This window comes from Sus scrofa, chromosome 3 (assembly GCF_054392235.1).
Source record: "Sus scrofa isolate SSC_HxYL_T2T_F1_AM1 chromosome 3, Sscrofa_HxYL_maternal_Yorkshire_Landrace_v2.0, whole genome shotgun sequence".
Taxonomy (NCBI): Eukaryota; Metazoa; Chordata; class Mammalia; order Artiodactyla; family Suidae; genus Sus; species Sus scrofa.
In genome coordinates, this window is record NC_139385.1 from 123,548,445 (window position 1) to 123,561,585 (window position 13,141).

Below are 13,141 nucleotides of genomic sequence, written 5' to 3' on the forward strand. Positions count from 1 at the left end.
AGATTCACAAATCTAGCAAGAAGGATCGGAATTCAAATCCAGATCTCCCTCCAAGTCCACTATACCCATCTTCCTCTCAAATAAACATTTATAACTTCAATCACCAAAAAAATAAAAGCATCAAAGTGAATGTGCTTTTTTTTTAAAAAAAAAAAAAAAAAAGCATACATCTAGTAAAATGTGAGCAAAAAAGTCACCAATTTAAACTAATGGTTGCTTGACAACCAGAAACAAATTAGACTACTGTTGGTCTACTGCTGAAGCCTAGTGATTCACCAGGCAAACACTAAAGGGAACAAACCTGCTCCAGAAACCAAACTATACTTAAGGTGACAACATCCCATTCAATTCAGCAACTGGCATGACCTTAGAATGACACCCTGAAGGAATGAATTTGTCTTTGTTTCCAGCACAGCCAGAACACTATCTTTTGACAGTGCAAGATTTCATGCAGCATTAAAATGTTTCAGCAGGAGCTGTTGTGACTTCTCTAAGGAAAAAAAAAAAAAAAAAAACCACTGATTCCAAAATCACAGGTCACCAAACAGCCAAAAAAGATGGTTCTTTGGCGCAATCCTTTTGAGTAAGGGACACGGATGGGGGTTCAACCCCCAGTAGTAACCTTTACACATCGAAGCACAATAAGAGATCCTAGATAGGCAAAAATTTACGGTGGTCAGCCTCCCCTGAATGCTAATTGTGCAATTTCTATTTCCTGATTTTGACGTATTACAGAAGGAAAATGCAGAAATACAATTTTTATAGGGATCTGCTGCCTCGAAATAGGGTCACATGAGGTCCTCTGATGGGCAGCCTGGGGAATACAAAGACGTCTGAAGCATCGTCAGTTTCTTGCAATTAAGATGGGATGACAAACACGGAAACATGTGCCCAGCTTACGTCATGGAACGGAAAGGGGTGGCGTCCTGCTGCGTCACGTCGACGTCACGCAGCGCACGAGGGAAGTTACACGGGGGAAGCAATTTCTCCAAGGGGCAATGTTCAAGAAAAACAAGTCGACTCGAACCCAAAGAATGACATCCCGCTCCAAAGGGGGACATCTAAAAGGGACCAGAGGCTCTTCCTTCTCCCAAATTGTACGATCCCCTCATCAGGCGGGAAGGAGGAAGGAGCTGAGCTTAATCAGGGACCAGGGGCGGGCTAGGCATGGAAAGAGCAGCCTCTGGCCTTGGGGGCTCGTTCTCTAGGGAGCCAGCGTGATGGGAATGAACAGGGCATCTTTGGAACAGGGGCCTTCTCTATAGAAAGAGGAGGCGAGCCCTGGGCATATTTAAACCACTGTCCTTAGCACCACCTGTGCGACTCGGGATCCAACCTCCCCGCACCAGCCCCAGTCCAGGTACCTGGAGCTTAGTCCGATCGGTAACCGGCGACTACGTGGGGTACAGGTTACCCGAGCGCGCCCCCGACCGACGCACCAACCTGCGCGCGCACCGCGGGCCGGATGCGTGCGCGCCCCCCGGACGTCCCGCCCCGCCCCCTCTGCGGCCCAGGAGCCGGGCGGCGTGCGCGTCCCCGGCCGCGCCAGGCCAGGCGCTCGGAGAGGCGTCCCCGCAGTGCCTGAAAGTTCCTGCCTCGGCGCCTGCCTCGTGCGCGGCAAGCAGCACGGAGTCTGGACCGATCAGGAGGGCTCTGTAGCGGGAAGCTGTGCAGGGAGACAATTCCTGGAAGAACTGGGGGCAGTTGGTGGGCGGGGTTATTTCGGGCATTCAGGTGGGCGACCCGCACGGACGTCCTGCAAGGCCCGCGTCGTTAGGGAGCGTAGGAGTGGCGTCCCTGGTTACCGGGTCGGGCAAAGGTTAAAGGGCAGCCTCCTGGTTGGAGAGCGCCGACGTAGAGCAATGGCCGCGTCTGGGGAACCCGGGAGGCAGTGGCAGGAGCAGGTGGCGGCGGCAGTGGTGGTGGTGGGCTCCTGCATGACCGACCTGGTCAGGTTAGTCTGGGGCCAGTTTGCAGAAGCCGCTGCTCGCGGGAGGGACGGACCGTGTTCTCTCTTCTTACTGCCTTGGCACTGGGGCCTTGGGCATGGAGCCTGTTGGCTTTTGGTGTGAACTACAGGTTTCCCCAGGCCGCCCTGTGCCTCGATGGGAAGAGGCAGGTTTTGAGTCTGTGAAGGTAACTGTCAGATGAGGAAACAAAGGCCAGAGCGTAGTAAAAGCTCTCGTGTAACTAGAAGCGCCTCCAAAGACCTGTTCCTGTTTTCCGGACCAGGCTGTTGAACCTCTCCCCGGGCTAGCCAGTGACTTTAACCAAGTTATTTTACCTTCCAGAAGGTGCCCCCACCTCACTGGGCTGTTATGAAAGTGAAATGAACTAAAGTGTTTTGAGCCATAACACCATCCAGGTTGGGTATTATTCGTGTGAACGTGTATAAAATGAGTGGCGCAGAGGTCAACAGGCCGTTCACTCTATTGATCGTTAGCATTCTTGCATTTCATATTTTCCGTTTATTTTTCAGTATTAGAGTAACTGTAGGTTACTTATGGCAAACCAAGTGTGAATCAAAATAAAAACCCATAAATACAATATCTATAATAGTAAAAAACAAAATCGGAGTTCTCTTGTGGTGTAGCGGGTTAAGGATCCAGCGTTGTCACTGCAGAGGCTTGGCCACTGCTGTGGCTCGCATTGGATCCCTGGCCCTGGCATGGACCAAAAAAAAAAAAAAAAAGGGATGAAATAAAATATGCTAGAAGAAAATCGGAAAATCGTTGAGCTAGGTCAGTGACATTGGATCTTTCCAATTTATTTTTTAATGAAAATGGCTCTTTTTGATTGTAAAAGTAATATTTATTTATTGCGCTCTCTCCCTCTCTCATCTATATCCCAAGGAAATCCTATGATTCATGTTGCTTCACTTTAATTTTTTGCTGAGTGCCTTTTCAGATATAACGCTATTTTTCTTACAAAAAATGAAAAGTGATCAGACATACTGCAGTATGACCTGTCCATCTTTCCTGCAACCTTGCTTTTCAGAAGAGTAGCTGAGAACCTGTAAATAAATAAAAAGGCCTTGGGACAATAAAAATAAGTCACCAAATCCCTGCACCAAACCACCTGTGTTTTTCTTAGAAAATAGTTTTAGGGTCTTCCCATAACCAGCTTAATCTTACATTGCTTAAAATGTTTATAAGCCAGGTTATCACCAGCCAAGGTTAGAAAGGTGGCGAGTAGAAAGAGGAAGAGACTGCCGGGGCAGGCACATGATTACCAAAAACCTGAAGGTGAGAGAGTGTAATAACAAGCAACAAAAGACCTTCAAGTGCCAGGAGCCTTTATTTTTCCACAAATATTTGAGCTACCTTGTGCCAAGATGGATGTGCTTCCTTTGGTGACAGAGCATAAGTTCACTTTAAGTGGACATGTGGCAAAGAGGCCTACACTTTTTCTTGAGAGCTCAAGCCTGCAAAGGGCCACACAGTAATTATTTTAGGCTTTTCGGGCCACATATGGTCTAGGTCATGTACAAATGTAAAAAACTATTTTTATTTCCTACGCCTTACAAAAACAGCCTGCAGGCCATAGTTTGCTGACTGCTGTCTAGAGTATCCCCGTCTCACGGCTCCCTATGGTAATTGATGCTACTGGTGATGACTCTTTTCAAGAAAAGGTACTTGATAATTGGTAGGTTTTATATAAAAATAAGGTATGTGTTTCACTTCAAAAATAGTTCCTTCAAATATATTTAGTTTAGTTACATAAAGGAATAGACCTGCAGACATCTCAAATAATGCATTCCTTAGAAAATCCATCTAGCTAAAATTTTACCTTACTTCCATAGATGAAGCAGCAGAGGAAAAAGAAAGCTAAACAACTTTCCCATGCACCCTACCTGAATAAGAATTTAAGGGTTAGGACTTCCCGTCGTGGCCAACAGAAACGAATCCGACTAGCATCCCTGAGGTTGCGGGTTGCAGATGTGATCCCCGGCCTCACTCAGTGGGCTCTGAATCCAGCAGTGTTGTGAGCTGTGGTGTAGGTCGGAGACCCAGATCAGATCCTGCGTGGCTGTGGCTATGGTATAGGCCAGCAGCTATAGCTCTGATTCGACCCCTAGCCTGGGAACTTCCATACACAGCGGGTGCAGTCCTAAAAAGCAAAACAAAAAAGGTAAGGGTTAGAATTCAGAGCCACCTTCTTAGACTAAGAGTACTGTGTGAGGCTTGACCATCACCCATTAAAGATAATGATAGTTCTTTTTAAAATAAATACACTTCACATTATAGATGGCCAACAGGCACATGACAAAATGCTCCATATCACTAATTACTAGAGAAATGCAAATCCAAACTACAGTGAACTATCACCTCATTCCAGTAAGAATCTACAAATAATAAATGATGGAGAGGGTGTGGAGAAAGGGATCCCCTCCTACACCATTGATGAGAATGTAAATTGGTACAGCCACTGTGGAGAACAGTATGGAGGTTCCTTTAAAAACTAAAAATAGAGTTATCATATGATCCAACAGTCATAGCATGGCACATATCCAGAGCAAACCATAATTTGAAAAGATACAGGCGCCCCAGTGTTCATTTCAGCATTTACAATAGCCAAGACATGGAAGCAACCTAAATGTCCACTAACAGAGGAATGGATAGAGAAGATGTGGTACATATATACAGTGGCATAAAAAAGGCATAAAAAAGAATGAAATAATGCCATTTGCAGCAACATGGAGGGATTATCACACTAAGTGAAGTAAGCCAGACAAAGACAAATATCACATGATATCGCTTATATGTGGAATCTTAAAAAAAAAAAAAGTACAGATGAATCTATTTACCAAACAAATAGACCTACAGACATAGAAAACAAACTTATAGTTGCCAAAGAGGAAAGGTGGGGGGAGGAATACATTAGAATATTGGGATTAACATAATACACACTACCATATATAAAATAGATAGCCAACAAGGACCTACTGTTGTAGCAAGGGAACTATATTCAATATTTTGTGATAACCTGTAAGGGAAAAGAATCTGAAAAATGAATATATTCATTAATATATATATATTAATCACTGTGCTGTACACCTGAAACTAATATGACATTGTAAATCAACTGTGCTTCCATAAAAATAAATAAAATGAGTACTCTTTGAACTTGGGGGAAGGTGGGGCCTTGAATGTCCATGTTCACATCTGTCAGGATTTGAAAGCTTATTTCAGATATAGAGGAATGTAGGGTTTATTTATCCCAGCCCTTCAGTTTATAGATGAGTAAAGTGAGGCCCAAGAAACTCTTGCACTGTGGAAAACCTTTCTAATTTCTCTTCCCTTGCCATTTTCCTTCCTTTGTAAGATATCCAGGTTTCGACACATTAATCATTAGTAAGAACTTTATTCCCCTAGAGACTCTCTCCCACAACTTTTCTACAAGCTTTTCATGGTTTCTGATTACTTCTCCCGCTGAAGATCTTTACAAAATACCTAAATATAGCATTTTTATTTAAAACCCTGCATCTGTGTTGAACTTGGGTCCAACTTTGATAGCCATGGTACATTATCATCATTGTATTCGTTTCCCATGGCTTCCATAACAAATTACCCAAACTTAATGGCTTAAACAATACAAAATTTCCTCACTGAAATATATACTTTAAAAAAATTGAGTATAGTTGACGTACAGTATTGTATTAGTTTCAGGTATACAACAAAGTGAGTTGGTTATACCTATATATATCCATTCCTTTTTCCCATATAGGTTATTACAGACTATGGAGTAGAGTTCCCTGAGCTATATGGTAGGTTCTTGTTAATCATCTATTTTATACCGTAGTGTATATATCTTATTCCCATCCTCCCAGTTCCTCCCTCGAGCCCTCCCCCCAACCATTTACCCTATGGTAACCATAAGATCGCTTCTGAAATCTGAAAGTTTGTTTCTCTTTATAAGTAAGTTCTTTTGTGTCATTTTTCACTAGATTCCACATAAAAGTGATATCATATATTTGTCTTTCTCTCTTACACTTACTTCACTCAGTATGATAATCTCTAGGTCCATCCATGTTGCTGCAAATGGCATTATTCATTCTTTTTTATGACTGAGTAATATTCCATTGTTTATATATACCACATCTTCTTTATCCATTCCTCTGTTGATGGACATTTAGGTTGCTTCCATGTCTTGGCTGTTTAAATAATGCTGCACTGAACATTGGGGTGCATGTACCTTTTTGAATTATGGTTTTCTCTGGATATATGCCCAGGAGTGGGATTGCTGGAACATGTGATAGTTTTACATTTAGTTTTTTGAGGAACCTCCATACTGTTCTCTGGGGTGGTTATACCAATTTATATTTCCACCAGTGGTGGAGAAGAGCTCCCTTTTCTCCACACCCTCTCCAGCATTTACTGTTGGCAGACTTTCTGATGATGACCTTAGTGACTGGTATGAGGTGATACCCCTTTGTAGTTTTGATTTGCATTTCTCTGATAATTAGTGATGCTGAGCATCTTTTCGTGTGTTTCTTTTTGGCCATCTGTCTGTCTTCTTTGGAGAAATATCTATGTAGAGCTTCTGCCCATTTTTTGATTGGGTTGTGTATTTTTCTTCTATAAAGCTGCATGACATGTTTCTCAATTTGGAGATTAATCCCTTGTCAGTTGCTTCATTTGCAAAGATTTCCTCCATTCTGTGGGTTGTCTTGTTGTTGTTGTTGTTGTTGTTTTATGGTTTCGTTTGCTGTGCAAAAGCTTTTATGTTTAATTAGTCCCATCGGTTTATTTTTGTTTTTATTTCCATGACTCTAGGAGGTGGATCAAACAAGATATTGCTGTGGTTTATGTCAAAAAAATGCTCTGCCTGTGTTTTCTTCTAGGAGCTTCGTAGTATCTGACCTTAGGTTCAGGTCCTTCATCCCTTTTGGGTTTATTTTTGTGTAAGGTGTTAGAGAATGTTCTAATTTCATTCTTTTACAGGTAGCTGTCCAGTTTTCCCAGCACAACTTATTGAAGAGACTTTCCTTCCTCCACCACATATTCTAGCTCCTTTATCATAGCTTAGTTGATCATAGGTGCTTGGGTTTATTTCTGGGCTTTCCATCCTGGTCCATTGATCTATATTTCAAACAATACAAATTTAATACTTAACAATTCTAGAGGTCAGAAGTCTGACACAGGCCTCACTGGGCTAAAAATCAAGGTGTCTGTAGGACTGTGTTCCCTTCTGGGGCCTCTAAGGGAAATCTGTTTTCTTGCCTTTTCTGTTTTCTAGAGGCAGCTCACATTCTGGCCATGGCCTCCTCCTTCATGGTCAAAGCTATCAATGGTCAGTGAAGTCTTTCTCACAAGGCATCCCTCTGACACTCTTCTGCCTCCCTCTTCTACGTTTTAAAAAACCTTGTGATTTTATTGGGCCCAAACGGATAACTCAAGGGAATCTCCTTATTTTAAGTTACCTTATCAGCATCCTAATTCCCCTTGCCATATAGCATAGCATATTCACAAGTTCTGGGGAATGGGACGGGGACATAATTGACGCAGGGGAGGGGCATAATTCCGCTTACCACAATGATGAAGCTCAAAGTCAAAAAAGCTTGGAATTCTTAGAGCTTGGGGAATCATTGAGGCCTCCCAGTCCATCCGCCACCCTTCATAGACGAGGTAATTAGGAGAGATAAAATGACTCGCCCCAATCACATAGCCTGTTAGTGGGAACCCAGGTTTCCCAACTTTTATCTTTCCATCATATCCATATACCTCTAACTCATATTCATTGCCCTTTTCATCAACAGTCCATTTAAGCGCTTGTAGTGTGTGCACCAAGTGTTTACTTTGTAAGCTGGGAAGGAATAACACCTAAGGGTTCATCATTTCCAGATCTAAAGATAGTATCTTCCCTGCTGTTCCTGACTTGATATCTAAGTTCAACTGTACCCAGCCTGGACACCCATGCCTAGACTGTAGAATCACTTTAGAAATGAAACGACTTCAGTAAATAAGCCCTCTTGGACGGCATCCAAGTCCAACTCACTTTATATATTACATGACTGTGTGCCAGACACTGCTAATTCCATCAAATGAGCAACTTTTTTCATTTCTAATTTCAGTCCACTGTGAATCGTAAGCTCTATGTACTAATAATTGTAGAAAATCATTAGCTCATGCCGCATGGCAAACTGAGCATTATTTAATACCCACCTGTATTTTTCATTATCCTCTTCCTTCTGGAACAGTCATCTCTGAAGTCCCACATTGCAAACATAGGAGAAATCAAGGCTGTCCTTGTGGAAAATTAAGTCAGATTTCCTCCAGAGACAGAGTCCCATGAAAACCCAACAGATGAATTTTTATAGACATCAGGCTCAAAGCCCTTGGTTAATCATGCTCTCACTAATCTTTATTTCTTGTGACATGTATCACCCATTTACAAATTGTTCATTCAACAAATATTTATTGATTTTTATGCTACATGCCAGGCACTTCCTTAGGTACAGAGGATACGGCAATGAAGAACACTGCCCAAAACCTCTGCTTCATGGAGCTTATGTTCTCATGGAAAAGACAGGCAGTATCAGTAGAAAGAAGCAAACCTGGTCTGTTAGATAAATGCTACAGAGGAAAATTAAGTCTGAAAGGGGGATGGAAATAGTAATTTTAGAACATTGGCCACAGAAAGCCTTACTGAGAAGGTGATCTGAGTAAAAACCCAAAGCGAGAAAGGAAGCAAGCCATACCAATAATCAGAGGAAGAACATATGCAAAGGCACTGAGGCGGGAGCCACCTCTATGATCAGTGAACCACGAGGAGAGAATGAGGGAGAGGGGAGGGCACCTGATGATTAAAGGATGTTAGGTGGTACCACAGATGAGGTCAAAAGCCATTGGAGGGTTTGCACAGGTGAGTGAAGTAATATGACGCACAAGGGCAGAAACAGGGAGACCAGTTCAGAGTTCATGACAACAGTCCAGGCACAAAATGATGGTAACTCAAAAACACTGAAAACGGGGAGACGTGAGCATCTTCTGATTGTGTTTGGAAGGTGGGCTGACACCTGATTTGCTGCGATGCACAAGACAGATCAAGATAACCCCAGGTTCTCTGACCTCTGCGAGTGGAAGGGGAAATTGACGTTTGCTGAGATGGGGGAGATTGTGACGGAGCAAGTTAGGTAGGGAGAGGAGGGTTTCAGGAGCCCAGGGTGGTTGGGTGAGATTTGAGGTGGCTGTTAGACTGAAGCAGTCAAGAAGACAGATATACGAGTTCAGAGTTCAGAGGAGAGATCTAGCTGGAGATATAAATTTGCTAGTCATCAGTGTATAGATGGTATTTAAAACCATGAGACAGGATGAGATCACTGAGGTCTGAGCTCCTAGGGCACTCCAACTTTGAGAGGATACATCTTACATAATTTATCTCCTGTCTCCCAGTCTCTCTGTACCCCTAAAACTTGCTTGGAGACAAGCTTAATACAAACCCATGTTTACATTTCCATGGCAGTAGACTATGATGTCAACTAAAGCCCTATGTTATCCTTTTACATGCTCCAGTTAAAAGTGATGGCTGCAGAGATAAGGCTCATGTTCCACCAAGCCTCTAAATTTAATCCTTGGCAAGTCGGCAAATGATTGCTTAATTCTCAAAAGATTTTAATTGGATGGTGGGGTAAGTGAATTTAGACGTTTTTAGATCCAAAGTGGAGGAGACATTGGACCTAGATTGCCTTTCTAAAAAACAAAAAAGGCCAAAATATTATTCCGCACCTAGAAAAGGTTCTATGTGTTTGATATCTAACCCGCCATCCACCAAAAGCCTCTTGACCTGTCATCTTGAGTACAGAAAAATCTCTGGCAGTCACATTTTCAGGAAAGTAAAAACCAAAAGAATGTTGGCCCAAGAAGTATCATGCAGTCTCAATCTTAGAGGAATATAATATCACCCTTCATTATTCTTTCTGCTCCTTAAACTGGTCTTGAAAGTTGCTTATCAGTTACCAGTCACTTTTTAAATTACTGTTTTCATTAAACGTACTTCTGTCAACTGAATTCCCTAGGTTCAAAAGGCATCATTCATGGAAAATGTGCTGATCTAGGTCCCTTTAAAAAAGATGTGTTAAAAGGTAAATTACGTATGACAAAGAAAGAGCACCTCTGGTTTGGTGTCACTACGCCGTCTATTCCTTTGCCAGCTCTTTGTGCCCTAGTGTCTGCATTCGAGGAAGAGCAAGGTGACGTGGGCTCTGTGATGAATATTGCTCCAGCATTTTGATGACTTGTATATAATATTGAAATACAGAGACTGTGCTAAGTGCAAGGGGTGCTGCAGTGAGTATGACATGGCCATTGCTCTTGAGGAACTTACAGTCCAAGGAAGAAGGCAGACACAAAGATAGATCACTGTAGTATGGGTATGGTAAGTAAGTACCTACAGGCTCTGTGGGAGCACAGGAGCAAGTTCCTGGCTAAGATGCCTCTGGAGCCAAATCTTGCAAAACAAGCAGGTGCTAATGCAGCGCAGAAAGTGGAGGGGGTACTTTCTGGCCAGTTGGGATGGACACGCGGGCGCAAAGTCATGGATGAAGGTGTGCGTGGGTGTGCTGGAGACAGCAGCCACTGGGTCTGTACACTGAACATCAGATGTAAGGTGTTGATGAAAGGCCTCATCAGCTACACTGAGGTGCCTGGGTTTTATTCTGTAGGCTCTGAGAGCCAGTGAAGGGCTAAGGGTATAGAAACGATGTGGTCAGATTTGTATTTCACAGAGCTGACTCAGTGCCAAAGGCAGACGTAAAAGGCAGCAATGTTTTGAAGACAGGAAGGCATTTGAAGGGGTAAAGCTGTGGTCTTCACAGGAGCTGATGAGGCCCCCAACTAGGACAGGAGTGATGGGGCTAGAAAAGAGGAAAAAGGTTGAAAACATCTGTTAAGGAGTTCCCGTCGGGGCTCAGGGGGCTGTGAATCTGACTAGCATCCATGAGATGCAGGTTTGATCCCTGGCCTCACTCGGTGGGTTAAGGATTCAGCATTGCCCTGAGCTGTGGTGTAGGTCGCAGACGCAGCTTGGATCCCACGTTGCTGTGGCTGTGGCGTAGGCTGGCAGATGCAGCTCCAATTTGACCCCTAGCCTGGGAACTTCCGTGTGCTGCAGATGCAGCCCTAAAAAGCAAAACAAAACAAAAAACATCTGGTAAGTAAAATGCACATGAATCAAGCATCTGCTCTCTGGTCCTTTATGAGCAAAACCCTGTGGCTGACAGTTAGCTTTCCCAAATTGACAAGACCTGGAAAGTGAAGTTCTAATCTCGTTTTGTGGAACAAAAGAATTCTGTACTTTGTGCTTTTTAGCAGGGCAGAAAGGTTATATTCCTTAAAAAAAAAAAAAAAAAAGGAATTATCAAATAATTAAAAGGCAGTCAAATCCACTTTTGGGAGGAAAGATCTTAAATTTGGTTTTTAAATTTTAGAAAAAATATTGATGTGCTTTTATAATTGTAATGGAGAAACGAATGACAAATTTGGCTCAGGAAATTCACAACTCTTTACTGGAGATAATGAAACGAAGAAGATATTAAATATATCAATACTCTTAAAAAATTGTACAAATGCAACCACCCATGGAACAAAGATATTTATAATGTGACAAAGGTGTGCTTGGGTAACTTCAATATTGTGAGACTAGAGACTTTTAGAGCAGGAAAGAACCTTGAGTTCATTTTTGTTCTGCACCCTGTTCTTTTTAATTGTTGGAAACAGTATTGGGAAGAGTTAAGTTATTTGGCCCCCGCAAACACCTGTTAAGGTTGGAGCCAGGATTAAAACTTATATATCTTATAAAATAGATAATCCACAAGGACTTACTGTATAGCACTGGGAACTCTACTCAGTGTTCTGCAATAACCTATATGGGAAAAGGGTCTGAAAAAGAATGGATATGTCTATACATATATAAGTGAATCATTTTGCTATGTACCTAAAAGTAACACAACATTGTAAATCAACTATATTCCACAGTAAAATTTTAAAAACTTTTTAAATAAAATAAATCTTAACACTCAAATACTAACACATTATCGTGAAGGTTAAAGTAGCATTTCAGAAGTTTGACGTGTGTTTGCAAGAGATAAAAAAAGTGTTCAAAAGTGCTACCGAGGAACAGTGGCTTTGGTGGCGGGAGGACAAATAATGCCGTTATCTATATCAGAGGATTTAATCCTGTCCTTAGAATATTTTTTCAGATTTTTTTATGGTGGTAAAATATACTAAACAGATTTATTATTTTAACCACTTGTAAGTGTGCGGTTCAGTGGCATGAAGTACATTCATGTGTTTTATTTTGCTTTATTTTTGGCCACATCCACGGCATGTGGAAGTTCCCAGGCCAGGGATTGAACCTGTGCCACAGCAGCGACCTGAGCTGCTACAGTGAAAATGCCAGGTGCTTAATCCACTGAGCCACAAGGGAACTCCTCAAGTACATTCCCATTATTATATAAGCATCATCCCCATCCATCTCCAGAATTTTCATCTTCCAAAACTGAAACTCTGTACCCACTGAAACACTCAACTCCCTGTCCCCCCTCCCCCTCAGTCCCTGGCAACCACCATTCTACTTTTTTCTCTATGAATTTGATATCTCTAGCTGCATCATATAAGTGCAATCATGCAGTATTTCTCCTTTCATGGCACTTATTTCACTTAGCATAATGTTTTCAAAGTTTATCTATGTTGTACCATATCAGCATTTCCTTCCTTTTAAGGCTGAATAATATTCCACTCTGTGTATATACCACATCTTGTTAATGCATTTATCCATCAATGGACACTGAGGTGCTTCCACCTTTTGGCTTTTGGAAATAATACTGCTGTAAAACGTGGGTGTATAAATACCTGTTCAAGTTCTTGTTTTCGGTTCTTTTGCATACAACCCAGAAGTGGAATTGCTGGATCATGTTGTAATTCTATTTAACCCTTTTTTAAGGAACTGCCGTATTCCTTACCATAGTAGTTGTACTTTTTAATGATTTTTATTTTTTTAATTATAGTTGGTTTACAGTGTTCTGTCAATTTTCTACTATATAGCAAAGTGACCCAGTCACATAGACACACATATATACACATTCTTTTTCTCACATTATCCTGCTCCATCAAAATGACTAGATATAGTTCCCTGTGCTCTA

The 13,141-nt window shown here is 42.0% G+C and overlaps 2 protein-coding genes across 12 annotated transcripts in view; one reads left to right on the forward strand and one right to left on the reverse strand.

Annotated features, from left to right (window-relative positions):
• Positions 1 to 1,445, reverse strand: part of BABAM2 (BRISC and BRCA1 A complex member 2) — a 431,603-nt gene extending 430,158 nt beyond the window's left edge. For all 3 annotated transcript variants that reach the window (XR_014842461.1, XM_085019876.1, XM_021088348.2), the window contains exon 1: positions 1,365 to 1,445. The gene's annotated coding sequence lies outside the window, so the exon portion shown is untranslated. The remainder of the gene's footprint in view (positions 1 to 1,364) is intronic.
• Positions 1,446 to 1,841: 396 nt separating this feature from the next.
• The window catches only part of RBKS (ribokinase), a 98,700-nt gene continuing 87,400 nt past the window's right edge, over positions 1,842 to 13,141 (forward strand). For 4 of the 9 annotated variants that reach the window (XR_002342152.2, XM_021085801.2, XM_085015790.1 and 1 more), the window contains exons 1-2: positions 1,842 to 1,954; positions 7,240 to 7,293. Coding sequence is in view for 5 of the 9 variants with exons in the window: in XM_021085801.2 (XP_020941460.1) it covers positions 1,863 to 1,954; positions 7,240 to 7,293 (146 nt within the window). In the remaining 4 variants the exon portion in view is untranslated. 9 annotated transcript variants of the gene reach the window in all.